The following is a 23,929-nucleotide window of genomic DNA, read 5'->3' on the forward strand; positions in this document are numbered from 1 at the left end:
ACACAGCCAAGGACCACCATGCAGCTTGGCATGCAGCAGGAGACATCCTTCTCATAAACACTTCACTCCTAACCCAAGTAATGTTGATTCATTATAGCTGAGAATAAAAGACACTTCCTCAGGGAAAGTGTAAGATCCATCTGGCTGCATTTTTAAGTTTTTTCTCATATGGCACATGGCAGTAGCACAGATACAAATATCAGTGCAATAATAGACAAGAATACAAATGTGCAACACACGTAAGAGACCATAATGTGTCACCCAACAAACACAAATAATTAAGAAATGTAGCACATGATACTAGTTGTTGACTACACATTGATGTCTAGATCTTGTATCCACTTCATAGCATGAGGTCTAGCTTAAACAAAGTTCTCATCTGATCCACTGTATTTTCTTACAGGGTCAACTTTTATGATGTGGTCCAGAGTCTGCTTAGGTCTTATAATCACAACTTGGGCTGTCCCCAAGTCCCCATATATTAAATATGGCCATGCATTTTGTTAGTTTCGTGTTCTATGTACCATTTCCATGATAAATCGTAATGATGTGGGACGAGTCATTTCAAGCGACATCACAAATTAATTTATAAATATGGCTACAAACTGAACATTTATAAGATTTAATAATAATAATAATAATAATAATAATAATAATAATAATAATAGTTATTATTATTATATTTTACACATTACAATAACAGAAATTCTGCTATAGAATAGGAAGAGTCGTCAAGGAAAACTTTTTCAGTTTGTTTTTGAATTTTACTTTGCTATCTGTCAGACATTTTAAAGCACTGGGGAACTCATCAAAATTTTTTGTTGCAGGGTTCTACACCCCTTTCTGTTCTGCAACCTTAATGTGGAGTAATTAATGTCATTTTTTTCTCGTATTGTAATTATGCACATCATTGTTCACATACAGTTGAGTCTAGTGCAGTTGTTTCTTGGGAATTTGAACCCTTGATATGGTTCTGAGGGATAATTTATGAGATAATGATTACTGAGTTTTCCCAGTCATTTTTCCAGATGTCTATTCTGTTAAATGTGTTCTGTCTCCTTATACACCTGCTGTTCCATACTGGCTTCTGTGATTTTAAGTGTGTATTTGGCAAATTCATTACTAAACATTAAATAGGTAAATTATTTGTGTGGTCTATTTGTAGTATTTTTTCCCACTCTTTAATGGTTGTTTTTGTCATCTTAGCTTTGGTGGAGCTATGTTACTGATGACAAAGAGCCATAGTATTGGAGTTGAGCCTTAATGTACTGGTGATTACAAGTATTATTTCATGGTGCATGCTGGCATGGTGACTACCTTGCTAGACTGGAGCACAGTATTCAGCAATGGTGAAGACTATTTACACTGCTGCCATTCACAATGTGGATGAATTTGCACCCTGGGAACTGCTAGACAATTTTTTTATAATATTATTTTGTGTCATTTGGTTCTGGTCAACATGTCTTTTGGTTCTGATCAACTTTTTTTAGGATGTTCCGTATACGTTAAGAGCCTCTCCAGCATAATGTCCAGATGTTAAGTAATATCTAAGCTGTTTATTGGTGACATTGCTGAGGTGAAAACCATAAACTCTAATCTTAAGTAGATTCAGACACAAACATCATCTTCCATAAGGGTCTCAAGATCATCATCAGAGTCCTTGGCCCTGGCTTCAGAAATTTACTTTGCCCCGCTATGTCCACATCATTCACTTACCTGAATTTTTTTATAACTGTGTAAGGCATATCACTAGCATAGTCACTGAATAATAATGGTACCAAAACTAAACCTTGGAGTAGCCTATTCTCAAAGTTAGATGACTCAGTAATATCCATTCCCCTAGTCACTTTAAAATTGCACTTGCTGAGCATGTCTTTTAAGAGCGTTGTAAGCTGAAATTATGGAATCACTTTTTTCAGTTTCAGACTAAGTCCATCCAACCACACTGTATCATAGGCAGCTGTTAAGACTATCCAAGTCTACGAATGCCACAGATGTTTTCAGTCCTCTGATGGTGCAATGTTCTTTAGGAATAGAATGGCAAAAACTCCACAGAAACAGCGATTAAGCTGGATCAGTGATGTCTCATGGTTCTTACCACCAGCAGCAAAACCAAAACAAAAACAAAACAGCACTTTTAGTAATCAGCAAACTACTAAGAATAATATGTCTGTCAGAACCTGCATTTGTCACAGTGCTGTAAGGAGAGAGCACTCCATGAGGATGTGAGCCACTCTCAGCAAAGCACTGTAGTCTAATTGTAGGGATGTCTCACTGTGCATCATAAAACTGTGAGTCATAAATGTACGACCAATATGAAGTCAGTAGTCTCTCTCTGGGACTATGGAAGGAGGAATGCCATACATCAGTGGTCAGCTCGATGGTGAGCATTTTGTTGGAGCGAGCATTAGCCCACCATTCTCTGTTCCAGTTGCAACTGATAACAAGTCTCACCTGTGTTTGCAAACAAGTGCTTTGTATCTCCACTGCCAATGTTGGCCATGTGATCACTTTACAGTGATTATCTGTCTCTTTCCCAGGATTCCCACATGATTCAGAAACCCAAGTAAAACACCTTGAGCATGCAGTATGGCTGATTGATAGATTTATTGAGGGGCTTTTGGGACTACACGCCAAGGTCACCAGTCCCACAATTCAGAAGTTAGTTGCACAAGATAAAGGTGTCCACTAAAAGTGGGCGAATCTAGTCAGAGAAGTCAAACTATAAAGCAAAGAAGGTAAAAACAAACACAGTAGAAGGCATAAAAGAGCACAGAGCATGCAAAATCCAAAAACTGGAAAAACAGAGAGACAACAGAGCGGTCTTTGCCAGGGGACTGTTCATGGGTCTCAGACCCAGAAACTGTGGTGTCACCGCCAGACACCACACTTGCTAGGTGGTAGCCTTTAAATCGGCCGCAGTCCATAGTATACGTCGGACCCGCGTGTCGCCACTATCAGTGATTGCAGACCGAGCGCCGCCACACGGCAGGTCTAGTCTAGAGAGACTCCCTAGCACTCGCCCCAGTTGTACAGCCGACTTTGCTAGTGATGGTTCACTGACTACATATGCTCTCATTTGCCGAGACGAAAGTTTAGCATAGCCTTCAGCTATGTCATTTGCTACGACCTAGCAAGGCGCCATATTCAGTTACTATATGTCTTCTGAACAGATAATATTGTGAATCATGTACTGTCAAGAGCGACGTTCCTCATTAATGGATTAAAGTTAAGTATCAAACTAATTATGTCTGCTTTCTGAACTCTCATTCCTTGTCATGTTCCAGACCTCACGTCAGTCTAGTTCTTCCCCCCTCACGCCGGTCTGCGTGAGCTAAAACGCGTGCATTTTGGCCTCCACTAGTAACACGGTGTCGGCTCTTCAGCCAATACAACATTGGCGACGTGTCAAAACGGTCTTCTTATCTATACTGCCCTGATTTACTTGAGTAATGGCTTCGGCACAATCTCCAGATGTACTGTCCGAATTTTATCGCTTACAGAAACAGCAGACGCAGGCCTTACTGGATGCCCTTTGACAGCTCGTCCAGGGTCAACGTGCAATGCAAAACGATGCGGCAGCTGCCGCTCCACTGCTAACGCAGCCACAACATGCTGTTGCACCGACTTTCAGACCTTTTGATGCTGTACTGGAAAGCTGGACGGAGTGGTCACGCCAATTTGGATTCCATCTTGCCGCCTACAGAATTCAAGGTAACAAGCGGCAGCTTTTCTCTTGTCGTCCGTCGGAATGCAAACCTACCATGTGATAGTCAAATTATTTCCCCGACGCGACGTAGCAACTCTGTCCTATGACGAAATTTTGTCTGCATTAGATGCATATTTCAAACAATCAGTCAATGTAGTTGCCAAAGGGTATACCTTCTTTCGTACCAAACGTACGGCAGGTCAGACTAATCGGGAGCGGGTTGCAACCTTGCAAGGCCTTACTAGGGATTGTGCTTTTGAGTGTCAATGTGGACTCCCATATTCAGATACTATGGTACGTGACGCAATTGCACAGAACGTTTCTGATGTTCGTATAAGGGAACAGATTTTGAAACTAGTCAATCCCTCCCTTCAACAAGTGCTGGACATATTGGATCGGCAGGAGACACTTGACTTTGCTCAGGAATCATTTGAAACTTCGCCAGCCGTGTGTCAGGTTAACCGGCCCGCCGGGCGAGCTGCACGGAGCAGTAAACAGCTCTTGCGCCCGGCTGCGCCGCTACCGCCAGGCTCTCAACCACGTGTGCTGCGCCAGCAAGCAAATGCAGTGCTCAAATCATGCCTGCGGTGTGCTACTAAACATTCGCATGAGAATTGCTCGTCACGCCAAGCTATTTGCTTTTACTGTAATAAAAAAGGACATGTTCAGAGTGTTTGCCAGAAAAAGCTCAGATGGGAAACTCAAAACCATTCCAGGCCCTTTGCTTCGCGTCGGAATCGGAATTGCACCAAGGACACTCAGGCTCGCAAAACTTTGCCCATGGAAATTTATGTCGTTCATTCCACTCCGCCCAGTGCCACTCTCTCTAACAGTTACTGTGTTCGTCCCACAAATAGTGTGCGTTGACATCGCCGGAACTCCCGTCAAGTCACACGTGATTTTGTACCAGTGTCAGTTCATGTTTTACGAGACAGTCACTCTTGTCTTCAGCAGGACAATAAACTTTTTGTAGAGTTGGACATTAACGGCAAAGTGATACCATTCCAGCTCGATACCGGAGCTGCAGTTTCACTGATCAATCAAGACACTTTGCGTGCTGCAAATGTTAACTAGCTATTTAGGTCAAGAGATCCCTGTGTTAGGACAGTGCAGCCTTCTTGCAACATACAAAGGACAAACAAAACTTGTGTCATTTTACGTCCTTCGTTCTTCTTCTGCAGTGAACTTGTTTGGTTTTGATTTATTTCATTTGTTTAACTTGTCTATAGTAAATCAGGGCCTATCAGTTAACCAGACTGTGCCTTCAGACAGTGTTTCTTGTCTATATGCAGATTTGCAGACATTTTTGCACCGGGCCTGGGTTGAGCTAAGAACTATAAAGCACATTTGGAACTGAAAGTAAACGCGCAACCGAAATTTTTCAGAGAGCGCAATGTTCCCCGCGCATTGCTTGATGAGGTTGCAAAAACATTGCACGATTTGGAATCACAAGGTGTAATTGAACGTGTGCATACTTCTCTCTGGGCATCACCCTTAGGCCGGTATTACACTATCAAATTTCTTTGTCAAAGATTTGATCAAAGATGTGATCCAATATTCCGTCCAATATATTTGACAAAGATCTTTGACGTAGCGCTAGAAGGGGTATTACACTGTCATCAAATTTTTCGTCAAAGTTCAAGATGGCTGACAACAACTTGTTATTAACCGCAGTAGTTCTACGTACTCCAATTGCATTGTGTGCACATGCGGAAAAGAAGTGGGGGAAAAAATGGAACCATACATATGAGGTTGACAGTCTTAAAAGTCCTGGGATTACAACTTGATAATAAATTCAGTTGGGAGGAGCACACCACAGAACTGCAGAAAGGCCTTAACAAATCTGTATTTGCAATTCGAGTGTTAGCAGACATAGGCAACATAAAAATGAAAAAGCTTGCATACTTTCATTCCATAATGTCATATGGGATAATATTTTGGGGTAAATCTTGAAGTCAAACAAAAGTTTTCAAGGTCCAAAAGCGTGTAATACGTATTATTTGTGGAGTAAATTCACGGACCTCCTGCAGAAACCTCATCAAAGAACTGGGAATACAAACTACTGCCTCTCAGTATATTTACTTCTTAATGAAATTTGTCGTAAATAATATATCTCTTCTTCCAACAAACAACTCAGTTCATACATACAATACCAGGAACAAAAATGATCTGCACAAGGACTTAAAAGCACTTACTTTAGCTCAAAAAGGGGTCCACTACTCAGGAACACTCATCTTCAATAATTTGCCAGGAAACATAAAAAATTTAGTTAGAAATAAAGATCAGTTGAAAAGGAGCCTGAAAGACTTACTACTGGCCAACTCCTTCTACTCCATTGGCAAAATTTTTAATAGAAACAAATGATGTATTGTATTTATTCATACTATTAGTATTGTTATTTCAGCTTAAAAAAATCGACATGTTCCACATCCACGAGTATCTCCTCCACGGATCTATGGAACGAAAAACTAATCTAATCTGGATGAAGCCGTGGGTTTTACGACGACACGATAAAAGCATTCAACAAAACTTGTTACGTGAGCTTACAGTGAAAGACGTCAAGTCGTACATCAATTACTTAAGAATGGATGAGCATACATTTCTGTATGTGCTCAATGAAGTGTATCCTCATATCACAAAGCACACTATTCACAATATTCACTTAAGAACTGCTATATCTTCAGAAGACAGGCTCACTATAACACTCCGGTTCCTTGCTACAGGAGAGGGTTATGTTAGGTTAGGTTTGATTAGGTCAGGTTAGGTCTCCAATCTTCTTAATCTATTTTTGTATTCAGGGTGCCTCACGTTGTAAAGCGCCTCATCAGCTTCAGACATCTCTATTAATTTTGTAGTTGTCGGCACACACCAATTGTATTTACAGGCAATGGTTATAAAAACACTACAGACGACAGAACGCTGCAGCGATGCTAGCGCTCCATGTGGTAACATGTAACATTGCAGTGAACAGAAGACAAGCGGTTTCTTTGATCAAATATACAGCGAGGCCCTAGATTTGATCAAATATTGGACGACATTTGACAAAGTCCCTATTACACTATCAAATATCTTTGACAAAGATATTGGACAAAGATTTTGGACAAAGAAATTTGATAGTGTAATACCGGCCTTAGTAATTTTACCAAAACCTTAGGGAAAATTGAGACTTTGTGTGGACTTCAAGGCAACAGTGAATCCACAACTAGCGGTTGCAACTTTTCCTTTACCCCGCCCGGAAGATCTTTTTGACAACCTGTGCCCAGGCAAATATTTTTCGAAGTTGGACCTGGCGGATGAGTTTTTGCAAATACCGGTGGACGAAGAATCCCAGCGCGTTTTGGTGGTTAACACGCATCTTGGTTTGTATCAATTCAAACGACTGCCATTCGGGAGTGCATCCGCTGCTGCATTGTTTCAGCAATATCTACAAACTGTTTGTGCGTGGGTCCCTACTGCTGCAAACTATCTGGACGATACTGTGATCACTGGACAGACGGAAGAAGAACATTTAGCCAATCTCAGAGCATTATTTCAGGTCTTGCGACAGAATGGTCTTCGCTTACGGAAGGACAAATGTGTGTTTTTTGCTCGTGACTTGCCATACCTGGGACATGTACTCAATGCCCAAGGCATACATCCCAGTCCCACGCACCTCCGTGCCATACAATACTTGCCTTCGCCGCAGAATTTGAAGCAGCTACAGTGTGTGCTGGGAAAAATCAACTATTATCATAGATATGTGCCCCATGCTTCTTCCATTTCAGCTCTGCTTCATCACTTACACCGTAAAGGTGTTCCGTTCGTCTGGACGACGGAATGCGAACGCGCCTTCGCCGGTTGAAATCGGTGTTGCTTTCCAATACTTGCCTTACGCCATTCAATTCCCAGAAGCCCCTTTTGTTGATGGTGGGTGCATCGGATTTCGGGATCAGTGCTGTGCTTGCGCACAAAGATGGCTCGCACGATCGCCCTATTGCCTTTGGGTCCAAATTGCTCTCGTCTGTCTGCACAAAAAATTATTCACAGATCGAGAAAGAAGCATTGGCTCTCGTGTTTGGTGTTACAAAGTTTCATGACTTCTTGTATGGTCGTCACTTTACCATAATCACAGACCACAAACCTTTGACATCGCTTTTTCATCCGAACAAGCCTGTACCTCCACGTACAGTGCAGAAATTCATTCGCTGGTCTATTTTCCTCTCGCAGTACCGCTACGATATCTTGTATCAGTCCACTGCTAAGCACGGAAACGCCGATGCGTTGTCCCGTTTGCCTGTTGCTGAGGATAGGGCATTTCATTCCTCTGAACTTGCTTGCATGTTCATTGATTCGGAAACCGATGACGTGGTCGAATTGTTTACGATTGATTTTCGTCGTGTAGCTACAGCGACAACTTCCGACCCTGTCCTTGCTACCGTTCTGTGTTTTGATGCTACGCAATGGCCCTTGTCAAAGTCACGGGTCGGCGACCCGTTGGTTCGCCGATTTTTTGCTCACAAGGAGAGACCTTTTGTTCGACGTGGTGTTTTGTTTTTGCGTTCTGATAATGATCAGTCCAGGGTCGTGGTCCCACGTTCGTTACAGTCCTCTGTCTTAAAGCTTCTCCACCAAGGACATTGGGGTATAGCGAGAACGAAACAACTTGCTCGTCAGCACTGTACTTGGTTCGGAATCGATGCCGTGATTACGAATATGTGCTCTTCTTGCATGGTGTGTGCCGAACAACAATCAGCACCACCGCGGAAATTCCTTGCATGGCCAAAAGCCACTTTCCCTTGGCAACGCTTACACACTGATTTTGCTGGTCCATTCTGGAATGCTCGATGGTTGGTTGTGATAGATTCATTCAGTAATTTTCCTTTTGTTGTCCGGATGTCTTCCACGACATCATCCGCCACTATCCAAGCGTTATCTGCTATCTTTTGCATTGAAGGCCTTCCACAGACAATTGTTTCCGACAATGGCCCACAATTCACGTCCACAGAATTTCAGTCATTCTGCAAGGCCAATGGTATTCAACATCAGACGTCCGCGCCGTTTTCGCCACAGTCAAACGGTGCCGCTGAACGATTGGTCCGGACTTTCAAGTCACAGATGTTGAAGTTGAAAGAGTCGCATTCCCGGGAGGATGCGTTACTGCTCTTTTTGCCCTCATATCACTCTCAGCCCTGAGATGGTCGCTCGCCGGCTGAGTTGCTCCACGGTCGCCATCATCGAACCTTGATGTCTTTGCTACATCTGCCGCGTAAGGTTCCTGTGCAGCGACGTTGCCTACTACCGCCACTATCGAGGTTTAAGTCGTTGCCTCGAAGGGCGCATTCTTCGCTGCCTCAGGCGCACTATGTATCTGGTTTTGGGGGCCTCCAGTGGGGTGCGCCGGCATCTCAATCAGCTGCGCCTCTGTCGTCACACGGGATCTGCTGCTCGCCGTCTGCTTTCAGCATCGGTGCCGTCCGGTCAGCGCCCCGGGGACCCATCTACTGGCTCACCTCAGCCCCAGGTGTTACCGACGCTGCCTTCCATTTTGCCCCATGGTGGCGTGCCGCCGCCGCGTGTTCTCCCACCAGCTACACCCACAGTGGACGCATCGCTGCAGCCGCCGGGCGCCCCCTGGGTCACGCGCCGCCGATTGCTCCCTGGGACCAGTTGTCCTCCAACATGGAACTCTTGCCCGCTCCGGACCATATGTCGTCTTCGCCCGTCGGGTGCCCCGGCCCGATGGAGGTCGACCCTTCCGTCCCCCCTGTCTCTCTACCGGTGCATACACCGCATGTTGGCGTGCACCCTGGAGTAGGTTTTCAGGTGTTCCGTAGCTCCCCTCGGTCCAAATGGCAGGGTGCGGGTGGCACAGCCTTGCCTGTTGTTAGGCTCCCCACCTCGTCACATACATCAACATGCGGTCCTCCCCACGGCGGGCGGAGGCCTTATACCACAACCGTCCGCCGATTTGCGTGGGAGGAATGTGATGTCACCGCCAGACACCACACTTGCTAGGTGGTAGCCTTTAAATTGGCCGCGGTCCATAGTATACGTCGGACCCGCGTGTCACCACTATCAGTGATTGCAGACCGAGTGCCGCCACACGGCAGGTCTAGTCTAGAGAGACTCCCTAGCACTCGCCCCAGTTGTACAGCCGACTTTGCTAGCGATGGTTCACTGATTACATATGCTCTCATTTGCCGAGACGAAAGTTTAGCATAGCCTTCAGCTGTGTCATTTGCTACGACCTAGCAAGGCGCCATATTCAGTTACTATATGTCTTCTGAACAGATAATATTGTGAATCATGTACTGTCAAGAGCGACGTTCCTCATTAATGGATTAAAGTTAAGTATCAAACTAATTATGCCCGCTTTCTGAACTCTCATTCCTTGTCATGTTCCAGACCTCATGTCAGTCTAGTTCTTCCCTCCTCACGCCAGCCTGCGTGAGCTAAAATGCGTGCATTTCGACCTCCAGTTGTAACACAGTGTTGGCTCTTCAGCCAACACAACAGAAACCACAAAGAGAGGCCCCAACAACAACCAACCTGTCCCTGTCCCTACTCTGGGAGTAAAGCAAAACCTTATAACTGAAAGTAAAAACCACTTTCAGGTAGTAAACTGTGGACCAGTTCAACTATCCATGAATTGTCTGCTAATATTAAGGAATCTGGAAGGCTATACTTAGTGTGAAGGGCCAAAAGGATGATGATGATGATGATGATGATGATGATGATGATGATGATTGGCTTGTGGAGTGCTCAACTACGCGGTCATCAGTGCCCGAACAATGCCCCAATTTTTTACACAGTCCAATCTAGCCACTGTCATGAATGATGATGATGAAATAATGAGGGCAACACAAACACAAAGTCCCCCGGCACAGAAAATCACCAATCCGGCTGGGAATCGAATCCGGGGATCCCGTGATCCAGAGGCAGCAATGCTAGCCACTGGACCATGAGCTGTGGATGGGCCAAAAAAATGAGACATTCCACCAATACCTGGGTGAGCCTAGTATGACCAATGTGTATATGGCATAAGACAGTGGACTCCAAGAAGAGTGGAAGGAAGAGTGCCAAACAGCAGTAGTCTCACTGGTTGCGCGGAGTTTATTACTGAGAGCAGTAGTGCCCCAGATGTCATTCCATGTCATTCCACTTCTGGGCAGAGAGACTTGACGTGTATCTGCATATCTGCCTCTGAAATCATGAAAGAGAATGGGGGCAAGTATCTGCCTCTATGGTCAAATGCTCTGCCAGTTCATTCCCTGGGATGCCTGCATGATTTGGGACCCAGAGAAAAACTGAGCAGGTGGCACAGCCAAGGGCAGAGACCGAAGTGTGACAAGAGTAGCATCAGTCTACAGTTTACAGGTTGCTGAGTCGTGACACGTTAAAACACTGTGAAGGGAAGCCTGAGTAATAAAATGGGCAGCTCTGTTAATGGCTAGCAGCTCTGCTGTGAACACACTACATGAGCATCGATAGTAAATGGTGTTCCATGCCAGTAGGAGACATATAAGCATATCCTGTCTTATCTATCGCTTTAGAACCATCTGTGTAGAAGATGGTAACACCCTGGAACTCTTCAAGGATGGAATGTAGAAGTTGCCAGAATATCATAGGGGTGACAGAGACCTTAAGAACCTGGAATAGGTCGGTCCTAATCCATGATCTAGGCACCATCCAAGATGGAAAGTGGTGAGGGAAGAAATACACAGGGCCCATTCCAGTGAATAGGATGGAGATCCCGACAGTGTGAAGTGAGATGCATTCAAACCAATGCAACCTTAATGCTGTCATTTTTACTATTCGAACAGTATCTGAAGTAAGTGATTGTTCGATACGAAAATTAGTCTACTTTGCTTATTTTCATTCACTTATGTCATATGGTATTATATTCTGGGATAGCTCTTCCCATTCTAAAAAGATTTTTTGGCTCAGAAGTGGGCAGTTTGGGCAATAAGTGATGCAAGTTTGCGAATCTCTTGTCAACACCTGTTCACTAATCTGGGTAGTTTAACACTGGCCTCTCAATGTATATATTCTTTACTGTCGTTTCTTGTTAACAATACCAGCTTATTCCCATGAATTAGCAGCTTTCACTCAATTAATACTAGGTAGAAATCCAATCTGCATTTGGATCGGACTTCCCTAACTCTTGTGCAGGAAGGTGTACAGTATACTGCTGCATCCATTTTCAATACACTACCACAAGAATTCAAAATTCTTAGCAGTAATTCACATGCTGTCATATCGAAACTGAAGAGTCTCCTCATGGGTCACTCCTCCTATTCTGTTGAGGAGTTCCTTGAAAAATTAAGCTGATTCCTATGTTATACTCTTGGATGCGTTTACTTAAACTTATGACTTGACTTTTTTTGGGTTCATAAAAACATTTTATTTCATCTGTTATTACTTTTATGTTGTAATTTCATGTGCTGACACGTTCCATGACCTTGGAGATTTCCTCCTCAATTTGGACCTACCGAACTGGGCATGTAAATAAAATAAAAAACCAGCAATCCCATCTGAAGGCGGGTATCAAGGCATTGGCTCCATCATATTTGTAGAGGGGGAATCCCCACTTCTGCGAGGAGACTGTCGACGGAACTAGTGCATAAGGCACTGCTAGCCAGATGCACCCAATTATGATGAACAGGGTCAAGTAGTTTCAGAATGGAAGGAGCCGCTGAGCCATAAGCCTAACAACCATAATCTAGTCTGGACAAAACCAGAGTGCAGTAAAAAGGGAGAAGAGCAGCTCGGTCTGGAACCCGAGATGTCCACATGCAAATAGTCTTCAGATGGCAAATATGGGACAGCCACGTCAGCTTTTTATTAAAAAGGAGGCCCAAGAAACATCTACACACTGGGTGCATAAATAAAGTTCTGGATTGGGCTGTACTGTGAGTCAACAGCAAAAATGCATAATGCGTGTTTTGGAGAGAGAAAACTGGAAGTCATGGGAAGGGGTCTACACAGAGGCACATAAATGACTTGGTGGATGAAATCGGAAGTTCACTGAGGCTTTTTGCAGATGATGCTGTGGTGTACCGAGAGGTTGTAACAATGGAAAATTGTATTGAAATGCAGGAGGATCTGCAGCGAATTGACGCATGGTGCAGGGAATGGCAATTGAATCTCAATGTAGACAAGTGTAATGTGCTGCGAATATACAGAAAGGTAGATCCTTTATCATTTAGCTACAAAATAGCAGGTCAGCAACTGGAAGCAGTTAATACCATAAATTATCTGGGAGTACGCATTAGGAGTGATTTAAAATGGAATGATCATATAATGTTGATCGTCGGTAAAGCAGATGCCAGACTGAGATTCATTGGAAGAATCCTAAGGAAATGCAATCCGAAAACAAAGGAAGTAGGTTACAGTACGCTTGTTCGCCCACTGCTTGAATACTGCTCAGCAGTGTGGGATCCGTACCAGATAGGGTTGATAGAAGAGATAGAGAAGATCCAACGGAGAGCAGCGCGCTTCGTTACAGGATCATTTAGTAATCGCGAAAGCGTTACGGAGATGATAGATAAACTCCAGTGGAAGACTCTGCAGGAGAGATGCTCAGTAGCTCGGTACGGGCTTTTATTGAAGTTTCGAGAACATACCTTCACCGAAGAGTCAAGCAGTATATTGCTCCCTCCTACGTATATCTCGCGAAGAGACCATGAGGATAAAACCAGAGAGATTAGAGCCCACACAGAGGCATACCGACAGTCCTTCTTTCCACGAACAATACGAGACTGGAATAGAAGGGAGAACCGATAGAGGTACTGAAGGTACCCTCCGCCACACACCGTCAGGTGGCTTGCGGAGTATGGACGTAGATGTAGATGTAGATGTAGATGGTGCCTTGGAACTGGCATTCAGCAGACGCTACAGAGTGGGAGCTGCATCAAATTTAAAAAAATCATCGACATACAATGCTGCGGTAACCAGAGGCCCAATAAAGGTTACAAGTCAATTGATGGCGACAAGGAAGAGTGTGACACTTAACCCACAACCTTTTGGGATACCATTCTCTTGGATCCAAGAGGTGCTGAGTGAAGTGCCAACTCTAAGCCGGAAGAGCTGTTGGGATAAAAAATCACAGATAAAAGTTGGAAGGGGATCGCAAAAACCCCTGTCATGGAAGGTAACTAAAATGTGATGGTGCCTAGCCATGTCATATACCTTATGTAGGTCAAAGAAGACCGCGACAAGGTGTCAGCTTTTAGCAAAACCCTGTCGGATTGCTGTTTCCAATCTGAGTAAATGGTCAGTTGTAGATCATCGAAGCCACACTGATACAGGGACAAAAGGCCCTGAGATTTGAGTATCCAACATAACCAGAAACTAATCATCCTCTTGAGTAGTTAACAAAGTAAGTTGGACAGGCTAATCGCTTGGTAGCTGTCGAGAGATGTTGGGTTTTTCCCATGCTTAAGTATGGGGATAACTATGCTCTCTCGCCATTGCAAGGGGAAGACACCAGTGAGCGCGAGCCAAATGTGGTTCAAAACTGCAGTAGCCATCAGAAAGATCGCGGGAGGTGCACATCGGCACGTCGCATCACAGATGATAGTTGCCGCACGTAGAGTCCCGTCCACCAGAGGGCACGCGAGAATTCGTATGCGACCTCTGTCGGCGGAACAACAACAACTCAGGCAGCACGGGCCGTGCCCAGTCAGTTAACATCGGGCACGCCTAGGACACAGTCCACGTCTACGCTAAGTGAAGTGCAACGTGAACAGTGTTACTACACAATTGGCGACGAGTAGGGTCGTTCTTTTGCCTGTTGCGTCGTTGTTCCAGTTTCGCAGCTTATCCACAGCATGGAGGATTTAGTGTGGGCCTTGGTTGAGTAGCAGACGGAGCTCATGGCCACCATGAAACAAGTGCTTCCGGCGTTGCTCTCCACGCAGTCTGCTCCAGCGCCGTTCCCTCCTCCCTTTCCCCCGTATGACGAGACGGCGGAGGATTGGGACGCATATGAACATCACCTTCGGCAGCATTTCCAGGCATTTTATGTTGCCGATGAGGAGGTATGTCGTGCTCTCTTCTTGTCTTGGATATCTCCCTCGCTGTATCAAGTTTTGCGGCAGCTAGTGCTGTTGCAGGAACCCTCGTCCTTGTCTTTCGACGCATTGTGTTCATTGCTGTCTTCATATTATCGCCGCCGCACGCATGTTGTGGCGGCTAGGGTCGAGTTCTATCAATGCAAGAAACAGCCCCATCAGTCTTACCGGGCGTGGGCCGCTACCCTGCACGCTCTTAGTCGCACGTGTCGTTTTGTCACGGAGCAGTCGCGAGAGTCATATGCCCACGTTATGGTGCACGTCATCATTGTTCGTTCGGACCCTGATAGGGAAATGCGGCAACGGGCCCTGCAGTTAGAAGACCCTTCCCTTGAGGAAGTCCTGTCCATTGCTCAATCGTATGAAGTCTCTCACGAAGCAGGTCAACAGTTGGAAGCGTGGTGCGACGTCGTGGCGGTTCAGGGCGGCGCGTCCGCGTCCACTGCGTCTGGAGTGGATGACGTGCGAGCGGTACAATCCAGCCATTACGGCCGCTCCTGCATGGCGCGTAAACAGAATTCCAACCGCCAGCCCCTGTTGCCATCCTGTGCATCGTGCTATATACATCATGATCGGTCAGAGTGCCCCCAGCGTTGGGCCGTTTGTCATAAATGTAATAAAAAAAGGACACATTGCTAAAGTTTGCCGCTCAGCCTCAAAAGAATCGAAGGAAGCTGGTACAGAGGACATGGACGTTGACATTCAGGAAGTTTCATTGGGCCAGGCTCCTGATGCCTCGGCACACAAACTCTTTATCGAGGTGTCGGTTCGGTCGCACCGATTACAACTGCAAGTAGATACGGGCGCGGCAGTTTCTTTGTTGAATGCACAAACTTATTCCGACCTTGGACGGCCCCCGTTGGCGCCAGTTTACCGGCGTCTCTGCGGTTATGGTAAACAATTCATTCCCCTACTGGGTCAATTCACTACCTACGTGACTTACAAATCAGTCACTCAGCCTATTAATTTTATTGTTGTCAGTGATGTGAGCTCCGCTAACCTTTTTGGCCTGGATGCCTTTCAAGCTTTTGGTTTTTCTATCGCTCACACCATACAGTTAGTCTTAGAAAGACGTTCCCTATCAATCATTGGAATCTTTGATCTCAGATTTTCCAGATACCTTTGAGGAGGGCCTGTGGCGTGTTTCATACTTTGAAGCTCACTTAACGTTGAAGGCGTCGGCTCCGCGCGAGGCAGATCCCCTTGGCTCTCCGCCCTCAGGTAAAAGAAGAGCTAGACCTTTGGGTTGTTCTTCCCATTTCTTCTAGTGAGTGGGCTTTGACCCTCGTTATTGTCAGGAAACCCTCGGGAAAATTACGTCTTTGTGGCGATTTCAAGGCCACCATTAATTCCCAATTGGTGGTGGACACCTATCCTTTGCCTCGTGCTGATGAATTGTTCTCCGCCGTGGCGGGAGGCCAATATTTTTCGAAAATCAATCTTTCGGAGGCTTATCATCTGATATCACTTGATGAGGACTCCAAACGGCTGGCGGTCGTCAACACCCCATTTGGCCTTTACCAATACCAGCGGTTGGCCTTCAGAATATCCAGTGCCCCGGCGATATTCCAGCGTTATCTTGAGCACGTCACGTCGACAATCCCTCATTGTATTAATTACCTGGACGACATAATTGTCACAGGCCGCAGCACGAAGGAACACTTGCACAACCTTCGCACCCTCTTTCTCAAATTCAGGTCCGTGGGCTTGCGTTGCAACCTGCGTAAGTCAAACTTCTTCCAACCGTCCATTGAGTATGTGGGCTACACCATCTCTCGGCACGGCGTCCAGCCATTGGGAAGTTTGGTCCAAGGTATCGCCAACCTTCCTCGGCCCGCTTCGCTGAAGGAGTTACAAGCTTTTTTAGGCAAGATTGCCTATTACCACCGGTTCATTCCCAGGGCTTCCACCATAGCCCGCCCCCTGTACTGCCTTCTGCGCAAGGGTGTTCCTTTTTATTGGTCGCCTGTATGCGAGCGAGCGTTCACCTTGTTGAAGGGCCTCCTCACGTCAGCGCCTTGTTTGGCTACTTTTGAACCCCAAAAGCCGTTGGTCTTGGCTACAGATGCTTCGCCGTATGGGGTGGGGGCAGTCCTGGCCCATCGCAACGCAGATTGTTCCGAGCAACCAATGGCGTTTGCGTCTAAAACTCTTAGTCCCACGCAGGTCCATTACTCCCAGGTGGAAAAAGAGGCTTTGGCTATTGTCTACGCTGTTACCAAGTTTCACCCTTTCTTGTATGGCATGAAGTTTCAGTTAATCACTGACCATAAGCCGTTAATATCGTTATTTGGCCCCGCCTCGCAGATTCCGGATAGGGTGGCGCACAGACTACAGCGCTGGGCCTTGTTCCTCTCTAAGTACCATTATGACATTCATTTTCGCTCTACCGGACAGCATGCCAACGCTGACGCTCTTTCCCGTCTTCCGGTGGGCCCGGATCCTAAGTTCGATCGAGAGGAGATTATGTGTTTTCATTTAAATGTGGCGTCCCGCCAAGCGGTTGATGGCTTCCCGATCACTAGTTCTAGAGTCACCAGGGAAACGGCAGCTGACCCGGTTCTCCGGCAAGTAGTTCGCCTCATTCAGCAGGGGTGGTCATCCCGACCTCCAGGCCGGGCCTCGGACCCTCTTCGTAATTATTTTATTCTACGCGACCGCCTCTCCGTCTTGGAAGGAGTTCTCCTTCTGGTTACCGATGATACAGCTCCTCGTGTGGTTGTTTCTGCAAGTTTACGAAGGCAGGTCCTCACGTTATTACATGAGGGGCATTGGGGTGTTTCCCGTACTAAAATCTTGGCTCGCAGACATGTGTACTGGCCCAGTATTGACAGAGAAATTGAGCACTTGGTGGCTGCCTGTTCCCAGTGTGCGAGCCAACAGGCATCTCCCGGGGCAGCGTTCTCTTCATGGCCGCCGGCAACCCAAGCATGGGAACGTGTTCACATCGATTTTGCGGGCCTGTTTCTCAATGGCATTTGGCTCATTGTCATTGATGCTTATTCCCAATTCCCATATGTGGTTCGCTGCTCCTCAACCACTTCAGAAGTTGCAATCCAGGCACTAGCAAAAATCTTTTCTGTGGAAGGTCTGCCAGCCACCCTGGTCTCGGACAACGGACCTCAGTTTATTTCGCAGACCTTCCAGGATTTTTGTAGGCGCTTTGGTATTCGGCATGTTTGCTCTCCCCCCTTTCATCCACAATCGAATGGGGAAGCCGAGCGCATGGTGCGCACATTTAAGATCCAGATGAAAAAGTATGTGCACAAATTTCCTGCGGAGGAGGCATTGATGTTTTTCCTGACGGCATACCGGACCACACCAATGGGAGAACGCAGCCCCGCAGAGCTCCTCCATGGGCGCCAACCTAGGACTCTGCTGCACCTCCTCCGGCCTGGTCCTCGCCAGTCTTCGCAAAACGGAGTACCTGGCTTTCCACTGGGTATGTCGGTCTGGGCACGGGGGTTTGGTCGCAATCCACGTTGGATACTGGCAGTGGTCCTGTGCCGAAATAGCCGCCGGCTCTATACCTTGCAGATGGGGGACCGGGTGGTACATCGTCACCAAAATCAGCTACATCCACATTTGGGCACCCACCCTCCAACCTCTCGGGCACCGGCTTCCCCATTGCCGGCACCCGTGTTGGTTTCTCAGGGGACGTTACCGCCTCTCCCCACTGTGACTCCGCCGCACTGCGATGGTTCTCAGCCTTGGCAGCCTCCAGTAGCTCCAGCACCAGCATCGCCATCGTTAGAGATGCCCCAGCGAGAGCCGGGCCCCCTCGCAGGCCCTGTTTCTCAGGAGGCTGGTTCACCTGTGGTCGTCCCTTCCCCATCGTCCCCGCCACTGGGTCTTGCCCCTCCCGAGCTGGACCAGGATCCGGAGTTCGACAGCTTGTCTCCCGTTCTGTCCCGGGCTCCGGTGGTGGGACGACAGGGGCCTCTTCGTGTGGGTCACGTCCAGCCGTATTCGAAGGTTCCGGCTCGAGGGTTGGCAGATCCCCTCGACTCCAGCCTTCCAATGGACGTGGAGGTCATCGCTCCTGCCCGACGCTCCACCTTCCGACGCAGTGGATCACAGTGGCTTCACCCCCCAAAGGAGGAGGAGTGCAGTAGCCATCAGAAAGATCGCAGGAGGCGCACATCGGCATGGCCCGTCACGGACGGTAGTTGCTGCACGTAGAGTCCTATCCACCAGAGGGCACGCGAGAATTCATACACGACCTCTGCCGGCGGAACAACAACAACTCAGGCAGCACGGGCCGTGCCCAGTCAGTTAACATCGGGCATGCCTAGGACACAGTCCCCGTCTACACTAAGTGAAATGCGACGTAAAACGTGAGCAGTGTTACTACAAAAACCCTGAGTAGATGTTGCCTCTGGGTAATATTCAATTGTTGGATCATCTGGTTGTGGCTGGAATACGGGCCGGGGGCAAGTCACATGAAGAGGTAAGAGTCTGCAAGAATTCTCATTCAGTGAAGGGTTCATTACAGGATTCAGCTTGATGGGGCTTGAAACAGAGGGGGGTTTCTTCATCTTGTTTCTGCCAGAGAAAGACAGCAGGATAAGAAGAGGATGCCAATGCTGTCACAAAGTGTTTCGCGATGTGTTCTGCAAAGAACAATGGATCAGTGCACAGAACACCATGTAATATAAGATCCTGGACAGTTGATTGTCACTAGCAGCCCAGAAGGATACGGAGTTCGGACCAAACCTGGGTTGAAGAGGCACACATCCCCAGGGAGGAAACATAGTGTTCCAAGCATTCCTTTTTACTCTGCTTAACAAGGTAGCAAGCCTTAGCATGGAGACTCTTAAAAGCGATAAGGTTAGTCTCTGAAGAGCATTGTTTAAATCGTTGCAGCACCAATTGGTGGCCCTCGGTAGCAACTGCTGAGTCCTTGGACCACCACGATACCGGTCGATGATGAGGGAGACCTATGGATAGGGGAATAGCAGTACCAGCGGCATGAAGAATAATGTCAGACATCTTACAAGACCGCATCAATGCAATCCGAGAGAGAGGTGTCGAAGTCCACAGCAGACGTATATAAAGGTCAATTGGCTCTGCAGAATGCCCAACATGGGGGCCTGTCTGCCTGTAGGTAGCAGGGGGCAGTATGGCTGAGATCATAAAGAAGGTCACTGAAAGCAGACACTACTAGGTGGTGAAGGTAGCACAGCAAAATAGCCTGCAGACAGCTCATAGAATCATTGCAAGCTATCGTGGGTTTTCTTCTTGATGAATTTGGGGTATCTAGCAATAGCCACCAGTTCAGTTCCATCATGAAGACTCATCTGGTAAAAGAGTGTTGTTCCTGGTCTCAAAATTGATGAAAGCATAACCTGTCTTTTCTGTATTTTTAGTGCAATCCGTAAAAATTATTTCACAGCCTCAATTTTCTTAGAGGACTGAAAGGAAACTATGTCCGAAAACAATATGGATGATGGAGAGTTGAGACCCTTGGAACAGGTCTAAATGGACCTGTGGTCTGGTTACATACTGTGGCACAACATGTGATCACCCATTGGGTACATTCAAGAGGAGGGAGGTGAAAGTCACTATGAATTTGGCAGCCTGTCCCCAGTTGATTTTTTTTTGAGAGTGGGTGTTACATTCCTGACTGGCCAAAAAAACACCTATGCAATTGTTGGATGATAGTTGCGTAATAGAGTAGCAAATTGTAGCATGGAAACTGCAGAGACAGGCTTCCCACTTCTGCCAGAAGACTGCCATCTGAGCTCATACAAAAGGTACCAGTGACTAGCCTTACCTCAGAATAACTAATTGTATCAAACAGTCACAAAGCTGACAGTGCTGCTGAACCATATCTCTGGTATCTGTAGTCAAGTTGTGACAAGACAAGTGACCTACAGAAGCATATGAGGGTTGTACAATCACCAAGCCATGGGATATGGATATGAAGGTGGTAAGCGTTAAGCTTACATGTGGGACTTGTTTTAAGTTGGTGGATACTTGGTGATCATGTCAGTTTATTGTCAAAGAGACAGTAAAAGAGGACTGTGTGAGTACCTTACGGTAATGGTTCCCCAAGCAGAGGTCTGGGTCAGGTAAAAATTGGTAGCAATGATAGGAGGTTTAAGAAAAGGTGATCCTCACAGTTCCTTGAAGTTGACTATAATCTAAGGCCACAGAGTGGGGAGCTGTGCAAAATCCAAAAATCATCTACATACACAGTGGGAGTAACTACCAGACCCATGGTGCAAACAAATTTGTTGGTGGGTCTAAGGAAAAGTGTAGCATTCAACACTGAGCTCTGAGTGATAGAATTCTCTTGGACTTGCAGGGAGCTGAGGAATGAACAGACTAACCAACAACATAGAGGTGACAATATGCTGCAAATAAAAATCAGTAAAGCTGTTGGGTCTCGTCCACTCGTCTCGTATAGTGTGCCTGAAGGATGTGGCATTCTCGGAATGCTGTACAACAATTCAAGCAAATAACATTAGTAGTTTTATTCCTATAAAGCAAATTGACAATACTTAACTTTGGAGTTACATCGCTGTCGCAAGCAACATGCAAACAGTAATAGTCTTTGCTATACAGAAATCCAAGTAAGCACTTGATATGGATCACTACAATCTGTTCTGGGAGTGCCGGTCTATTACCGTCCACTGATGTCTGTACACGGAGTCGATTTTAGTGGGCAAGGCTGGCAGGAGTGGCGCTTATATTCACTTCTTGCAGGGGGCTCTCCTGTCGTGGTGCGGTCCTCATCAGCAGGCTACTGGCTTACATCGTGTCACCGCCTTCTCTGGTTTTGCATTCTGCATCTTCGTTCTGGCACTTGTGGTTACACCAGAACAAAAGCACCTTGAAAACCCCAATCATGGAGTATGGCGAAGTTGTGTTGTGACAGATAATACAAGGGGTAGTGAAAGTTTTAATTATCACCTCAGAAAAAGTTACATTATTAATTTTTTGTTTGCTTGCAAGTACACGTCTGCAGTCCTGGTGCACAATGAAATACCCTTGCTGCAGTACTGTAGAAGGCCACTAGCTGAGCCAAAACCAAAGGGATAAAGTGGAGTATCATGCAGTAACTAGCTTTCTGCTGCTGAAGTGGAACACTGGGTCAGTCCATCTTGAGCTGGGGAAAGTGTGAAGCAACAAAGCACCATCATATGACACGATGTTCATCTGGCACAGACACTTTCTGTGTCTGAATGATGATGAATGAAGTGGCAGATCATCTGAGTGTTTTGGGACTGCTATTCTGTTGTGCTATCAGGTTACATTTGTAAGGGAGCATATCATCACAGGAGCATACTACCAGAATCTCCTTATGAGGCTACAGGAGGCTATCAAGATGAAGCATCACCGGATTCTGTCCAAGCGGGTGTTTTGCTCCATGATGACATCCTAGCTCATTCTACACAGGACATATGCCGTTTCTTTGAGCTATCAAATTTTACCTCACCCCTCTCTATTCCTGACATGGCACCCATTGATTTCTTCCTCTTTCCTCAGATGAAGAAACCATCTGTAGCAAGTACTTCCGGAGTAAAATGTTATTTTCAAGTGGGCCACTTTCTGAATAGCAAAACACAGACTTCAGCAAATAAGATCTCTGCCGAGTCATTTGTGGTTGAGAAAAGTGTTGTGCATTGAAGGGTAAATGTGTAGAGAAGGATTAGCACAGTTATCAAGTTCTATGGTCACAGCTTTATTATTTTTGAGGTGATAATCAAAACTTAATGACTACCCCTTGTACAGTATGCTCTATCCAAATAAAAAAGACAGTGATAAGGTGTTAATGCTTTCTAAAGAAAACTGCTGAACTGCCATTCCCAAATGGAGAAGGTAATAAGTTGTGGACCAGAAAGCCACACTGATAAATGGGCAAAAGATCTTGCGATTCAAGGATCCAGCACAATTGCTATGCCACCATCCTCTTCAGCAATCTGCATAACCTGTTGATGAGACTGATTGGTCTATACACACAAATGAAAGCTGAATTTTTACCTCGCTCAAACAATGGGATGATGTCACTGACAAGCCACTGCAAGTAGAATTCAATCCCCAAAACCATATATCGCAGAAAATCATGAGCAAGTAATGTTCAAAGTAGAAACAGCTAGGCCCACACCTCGGAGGGCGATGCATGCATTCCGAAAGCTGAGATACATCATTTCCAGCATTCTCCCTTCCTTTGCTTGATTAAAAAACAAGCCCTTGCACACACCCACTTAAAGGTTATGAGGTTGGCCACTGATGGGAGCAGCCTTTTATAACACTGGCAATCTCTTCAATGATCTTAGATTCCTGCCACAATTTCTTAAGACCATAATGGGACCAGCTACCTTTGACGAGGACCAGCGGAAAGGGGAGGAGGGGGTGGCACTGTTTCAGAGGTGTGGGTGATGGCACCATGGAAACCTCTGAGGACATTACCAATTATTCTAGAAGGAGAGGCTGCAAAAGTGGCATCCTATGATGTGCCAAGAGTCATGGTTTGTCTAATGAATGGTGATATGGGAGCAAGAACAACACTGTAAACTGATTACTGCAACCAATATTGTTGTGCAATCACCATTGTGTTGTGGTAACAGGGTTGGAACTGTGAAATCAATACTTGTTGGGAAACATAAGTTCAGAATCATGTGGGGCAGAAAGGTCCAGTCTCAGCAGAATTACCATTACTTTATATTTCTTATTATTTGTGTGTGTGTGTGTGTGTGTGTGTGTGTGTGTGTGTGTTTGTTTTAAGTAAGGGGATTGAGAGTTCATTATTTATTTAATTTTGACCATACAGGTCTGGGAAACCCAGTGTGGCAATACGTCCATAAATGTTAGCTCCATGTTGAAAAATTGTGTATGTTCTGAAAAAGTAGCTTACCCAACAATATTTTCAGGAAATTCAACACGATATTCTTCAGTAGGTGAAGAAGATTCGGGAACACTGGAACAGAAGATAAAGATAACATTTTAAAAAAATAGTTACTGTGCAGACAGAGATGTACAATTCAATGAGGGAGAGAGGGAGAGAGGGAGAGGGGGAGGGAGAGGGGGAGGGAGAGAGAGAGAGAGAGAGAGAGAGAGAGAGAGAGAGAGAGAGAGAGAGAGAGAGAGAGAGGGGGGGGGGGGGGGGTAGGCGGGGTTTAAGCAATACCATAGCTTTTAACTTTGGAAAACATACCAT

The 23,929-nt window shown here is 46.1% G+C and overlaps 1 protein-coding gene across 1 annotated transcript in view; it reads right to left on the minus strand.

Moving 5' to 3' along the window:
• Positions 1-23,929, minus strand: part of LOC124721864 (Fanconi anemia group M protein) — a 230,472-nt gene that overhangs the window by 179,753 nt on the left and 26,790 nt on the right. Inside the window, exon 2 of the mRNA XM_047247000.1 lies at positions 23,627-23,689. Within this exon, the coding sequence (XP_047102956.1) occupies positions 23,627-23,689 (63 nt within the window). The remainder of the gene's footprint in view (positions 1-23,626; positions 23,690-23,929) is intronic.

This window comes from Schistocerca piceifrons, chromosome X, assembly GCF_021461385.2.
Source record: "Schistocerca piceifrons isolate TAMUIC-IGC-003096 chromosome X, iqSchPice1.1, whole genome shotgun sequence".
In the NCBI taxonomy this organism is placed as follows: Eukaryota; Metazoa; Arthropoda; class Insecta; order Orthoptera; family Acrididae; genus Schistocerca; species Schistocerca piceifrons.